This window comes from Myotis brandtii, unplaced genomic scaffold (assembly GCF_000412655.1).
Source record: "Myotis brandtii unplaced genomic scaffold, ASM41265v1 scaffold389, whole genome shotgun sequence".
In the NCBI taxonomy this organism is placed as follows: domain Eukaryota; kingdom Metazoa; phylum Chordata; class Mammalia; order Chiroptera; family Vespertilionidae; genus Myotis; species Myotis brandtii.
In genome coordinates this window covers 3,268,680-3,274,679 of record NW_005364914.1, presented here as the reverse complement: position 1 = coordinate 3,274,679, position 6,000 = coordinate 3,268,680, and the positions used below count along the sequence as shown (strand labels likewise).

Here is a 6,000-nt window from a genome sequence, read left to right as displayed (position 1 = left end):
GCTCGTGAGCCACATGCGGCTCTTTGGCCCCCTTAGTGTGGCTCTTCCTAAGCCTTAGGAGTACCCTAATTAAGTTAATAACAATGTACCTACCTATATAGTTTAAGTTTAAAAAATTTGGCTCTCAAAAGAAATTTCAATCATTGTACTGTTGATATTTGGCTCTGTTGACTAATGAGTTTGCCGACCACTGTCCTAGACACTAGAGCAAAGTGATCCTGGAGCAAGTTACTGTTGCGGGTTGGAGATGGAGGGAAAGCAAAGATGAGAGACATAAGTAAAATCAGAGTGTCTAGGAAAAATTAAAGGGAAGCTATTCTAAAACTTCCAGGAAATCTCCACCAATGAAGCAAAGAAAAAAAAAAGCCTCTATTATTCTGTGAGCAACAAACCAAACTGGGTTGGGGGTCTCAGACAATTCGCTCATATGATTGCAAAGTCAGACAGAAACTCCCGGATTGGAGAGGGCTCCCCTGAGGGCTCCCAGATTGGAGAGGGTGCAGGTCAGGCTGAGGGACCCCCCCACCCCCGTGCATGAATCTTCGTGCACCAGGCCCCTAGTATGAACAATAAAATGGCAATAAATATATTTCTATCACCAATTTAATCTAAAAATCAAAATAAATGAACAAGCAGAACAGAAACAGACTCATAGATACAGAGAATATTTTGACGGTTGCCAGATACAAGGGGGTTTGGGGCAATGGGTGAAAAAGGCAAAGGGATTTAAAAGTACAAATTAGTCATAGCCCATGAACACAGACAATAAGACAGGTGGGGTGGGAGATGGGTGGAGGGGGGCAAAGGGAGAAAATGGGGACATCTGTAATACTCTCAACAAAATAAAATTTTAAAAAGGCACATTTAAAAAAGGCACATTTTAGATCATATGAATTTAATAAATGGAATATACATTTTTCTCAAGTGCACATGGAACATTTCCTAGGACAGGCCAAATGATGAGGCACAAAAGATGTCTCAAACTTAAGAAGACTGAAATTCTATCAAGCATCTCCTCTGATCATAACAGTATGAAACTGTAAATCAATTATAAGAAAAAAAACTGGAACAAACACATGAAGGGTAAACAACATGCTACTAAACACTCAATGTGTTAATACAGAAATCAAGGAGGAAATTAAAAGATACCCTGAGATAAATGAAAATGGAAACACAATGGTCCAAAAACCTATGGGACACAGCAAAAGCAGTTCTAAGAGAGAAATTCACAGCCATACAGGCCTACCTCAAGAAACAAAAAACATTTCACGTAAACAATATAATTTTATACCTAAAGGAACAAGAAAAAAAAAAGCAAAGCCCAAGGTTAGTAGAAGGTAGGATATAACAAGGATCAGAAATAAATTAGAGACTAAAAAAATAATAAAGATCAATAAATTAAGAGCTAATTCTTTGAAAAGATAAACATTATTGATAAATCTTTAACCAGATTCATTAAGAAAAAAAGAGGGCCCAAATAAATAACATCCAAAATGAGTGAGAAATGACACAAGTGGTATCACATATATACAAAGGATAAGAAAACACTACAAATAATTATATGCCAACAAATTGGACAACTTCAAAGAAATGGATAAATGTTTGAAATATAACCTTCCAAGTCTGAATCAGGAATAAATAGAAAATCTGAATGGACCAATTACTAATAATGAAATTGAATCTATAATCAAAAATTTCCCAGCAAACAAAAGTCCTGGACCAGACAGCTTCAGAGGTGAATTTTACTGAACATTCAAAGAATTAACACCTACCTTTATCAAACTATTCCAAAATATTAAAGAGAGGAAAGCTCCCAAACTCATTCAAGGCCAGCAGTACCCTTATACTAAAACCAGACAAAGACACAACAAAAAAAAGAAAATTATAGGCCATTATCCCTGATGAACATAGATGTAAAAATCCTTAACAAAATATCAGCAAATCAAATTCAGCAATACATTAAAAAGATCATACACCATGATCAAGTGGGGTTTATTTCCAAGGATGCAAGGTTGGGTCAATATCCACAAATCAATTAACATGACATACCACATGCACAAAATAAAGAATAAAAATCATATAATCAAAGACAAAATGAAAGAGAAAAATCATATAATCATATCAATAGATACAGAAAAAGCATTTGAAAAAATCCAACACCAATCTATATATATATATAAAAGGCTAAAATGCAAAGTGTCCCCTTGGGAGTTCAACCGGGAGACCGCGAGTTCGATTGCTCACTATGACGTGCACTGACCACCAAGGCAGAACTAAGGAAGGCCCCAGCCAGCAGCCGAAAGGCCCCAATTGGCCCTGATCGCCAGCTAGGCCCAGGGACCCTACCCATGCACAATTTCGTGCACTGGGCCTCTAGTTTATGATAAAAACTTTCAGCATAGTGGAGATAAAGGGAATATACCTGATTATAAAGACCGTATATGAGAAACCCACAACTGACATCACACTCAACAATGAAGAGATTAAAGCTTTTTCTCCAAGATCAGGAATAAGACAAGAATACGCAGCAATCTGACATGATAAAGAAATAAAAGGCATCCAAATTGGAAAAGAAGTAAAACTATCACTATTTGCTCATGATATGATATATATAGAAAACCCTGAAGATTCCACCAAAAACTATTAGAATTAATAAATGAATTTAGTAAAGTTGCAGAAAAAATTGTCAGAAATCTATTGCAATTTTATATACTAATACTGAACTATCAGAAAGAGAAGAAAATAATCTCATTTACAATTGGATCAAAAAGAAATGAAAAACTTAACCAAGAAGATAAAAGACCTATACTCTGAAAACTGTAATACACTGGTAAATGGAAGGATATACTGTGCTTGTGGACTGAAAGAATACTGTTTCAATGTCCATGTTACCCAAAGCAAGATTACATGCAATCTCTATCAAAATACCAGTGGCACCTGGCCAGTGTGGCGTAACTGAGCATCTACCTATGAACCCTAAGGTCAATTGGATTCCTGGTCAGGGCACATGCCTTGGTTGTGGGCTTGATCCCCAGCAGGGGGCGTGCAGGAGGCAGCCGATCAATGATTCTCTCTCATCGTTGATGTTTCTATCTCTCTCTCCCTCTCCCTTTCTCTCTGAAATCAATAAAAACATATTTTTAAAAAATACCAATGTCATTTTTCACAAAAGTAGAACAAATAATCCTAAAAATTTTTTGGAACCACAAAACACCCTGAATAGGCAAAATAATATTGAGAAAGAAGAAAAAAGTTGGAGGTATCACACTACTTTATTTCAAACTATAATACAAGGATATAGTAATCAAAACAATACAGTATTGGTACAAAAACAGACATGTAGATCAAAGCAGAATAGAGACCCCAGGAATAAACCCATGCTTATATGCCCAGTTAGTATACGACAACGGAGGCAAGAATATACAAGGAGGTAAAATAGTCTCTTCAACAATAAATGATGCTAGGAAAACAGAATAGATACATGCAAAAAATGAAATTAGACCATTTTCTTACACCATATACAAAAATAAACTCAAGATGGATTAGTCTTGTATGTAAGACCTGGAATTATACAACTCCTAGAAGACAAAATGAGTAATGGACTCTTTGACATTGATTTTAGTATATGTCATCTAGGGCAGTGTTAAAACAAAATATAAGTAAATGAACTACATCAAACTAAAAAGCCTTTGCACAGTAAGGGAAACCATCAATGAAACAAAAAGGCAACCTACTGAATGTGAAAATATATTTGCAAATGATATATCTGATAAAGAGTTAATATGCAAAATATATAAAGACCTCATACAACTCAACGTCAAAAAGCCAAACAATCCAATTTAAAAATGGGCAGAGGACCTGAACAGGCATTTCTCCGAAGAGAACATACAGATAGCAAACAGACACAAGCAAAGATGCTCAACATCACTAATCATCAGGGAAATGCAAACCAAAACCACAGTGAGATATTACCTCACACCTCTCCGAATGGCTAATATCAGTAAATCAACAAACAAGTGTGGGTGAGGATGTGGAGAAAAGGGAATCTTCCTGCACTGCTGGTGAGATTGTAAACTGGTGCAGCCACTATGGAAAACATATGGAGAGTTTTCAAAAAATGAAACATAGAGCTACCATATGACCCAGCAATCCCATTTCTGGGTATTTATCCAAATAAATTGAAAACAGTAATTTGAAAAGATAAATGCACCCTTATGTTCATTTCAGCATTATTTATAATAGCCAAGATATGGAAGTAGACTAGGCGTCTATCGATAGATGAATAAATAAAGAAGAGGCGGTGAAACAACATGGATGGACCCAGAGGGTATCATGTCAAGTGAAATAAGTCAGACAGAGAAAGACAAGTAATGTCTGACTTTACTTATGTGGAATCTAAAATACAAAATACACAAACCAAAAAAAGAGAAAAGAAACAAATTCATAGATACTGAGAACAAACTGATGGTTGCCAGGTGGGAAGGTGGTGAAGGGAAGGGCGAAAAATGTGAAGGGGATTACGAAATACAAGCTGCCAGTTATAAAATTAGTCACAGGTATGTAAAGTACAGAATAGGCAATATAGTCAATAATACTGTTATAACTATGTATGGGGCTGGGTAGGTACTAGTCCAGTGATGGCGAACCTTTTGAGCTTGGCATGTCAGCATTTTGAAAAACCCTAACGTAACTCTGGTGCCGTGTCACATATAGAAATTTTTTGATATTTGCAACCATAGGAAAACAAAGACTTATATTTTTGATATTTATTTTATATATTTAAATGCCATTTAACAAAGAAAAATCAACCAAAAAAATGAGTTCGCGTGTCACCTCTGACATGTGTGTCATAGGTTCACCATCACTGTACTAGTCTTATCTCGTGGTGATCGTTTCAAGGTATACAAATGTCTTATCACGATCTTGTATGCCTGAAATTAATATACACTGTATGTTAACTATAATTTTTAAAATTTAATATAAGACAAAAGTTATTCATGCTGATGTTATATATATATAATGTACATGTATGTGTATATATATGTACATATATATTTGGGGGGGATACAATTAATAGGGAGTGGTCAGGTGTTTAAAAAAAGTCACTGTTTCCATGGGACACTTACACAATCTTAAATCAATCAGCTTTCATCTCACAGGAGGAGAAATCTAATCAGCCTTATTTTCTCATGCAAGTGCTACCTATAAACAGCATCATCTTGTCAGACACCTACCTTGCTTGTCTGATTTGGTTTGATCCCAGGCCCTCGAACCAACAGTGGAACTTTGATATCAAACTCATACAGCTGCCTTTTGTCTATTGGCAAAGAAAACTGTCCTGAAAACAAAATGCAAAGGGTAAAGATGGAGCCCAGATGGAAGTGTCACGCATATACATTCATTTAGTCAACAAAAACAAAACAACTTTGTTCCTCTAATTATGGTGCTTTAATAGGGGGTTTAAATTTGCCTGGGTCTCATTACTACAAGGCAGGAAACAATGAGTTCATCTTCCTTAAATAAATGCCTAGGGGGACTCCCTGATCTAAGATAGGACAAATTCAGGAAAAAGAGTGACTGGGAAGTACTGAAACACAAATGCATAATTTATGTCTGATACTCAATCTGATCACAACTGAATGAGATTATTCTGAAAACTGCTAAAGGAACAAAAACATTTATCTGGCCTTTCCTGAATAAACTGCATTTCAAAATAACTGAACAGTTGAGGGAAAGTTCTTCTCTGAGGAATTCCAGCTAATAAATGCAAAAGGAAGAAGAGAGTTATAAAGTCAACATTTTACAATTTCTGAGGGAAAAATGAATTTAACCATCAATGGAAGTTTAACCACAAAAGGTTCACAGGACAGGCTGACACCACATGGGCCATCAATCAATACTAGCATCCCTGAAGTGGGGCAACCAGACTCCGAGACATCATGAAGTGATGCAACAGGAAATACACAGCAGCATCACCAAGAAAGCATGCTTGCTGAAAAT

The 6,000-nt window shown here is 36.0% G+C and overlaps 1 protein-coding gene across 1 annotated transcript in view; it reads right to left on the bottom strand.

Moving 5' to 3' along the window:
- The window catches only part of GNS (glucosamine (N-acetyl)-6-sulfatase), a gene marked incomplete at its 5' end in the record, with an annotated part of 48,599 nt that overhangs the window by 20,170 nt on the left and 22,429 nt on the right, over positions 1–6,000 (bottom strand). Inside the window, one exon of the mRNA XM_005872696.2 lies at positions 5,235–5,338. Within this exon, the coding sequence (XP_005872758.1) occupies positions 5,235–5,338 (104 nt within the window). The remainder of the gene's footprint in view (positions 1–5,234; positions 5,339–6,000) is intronic.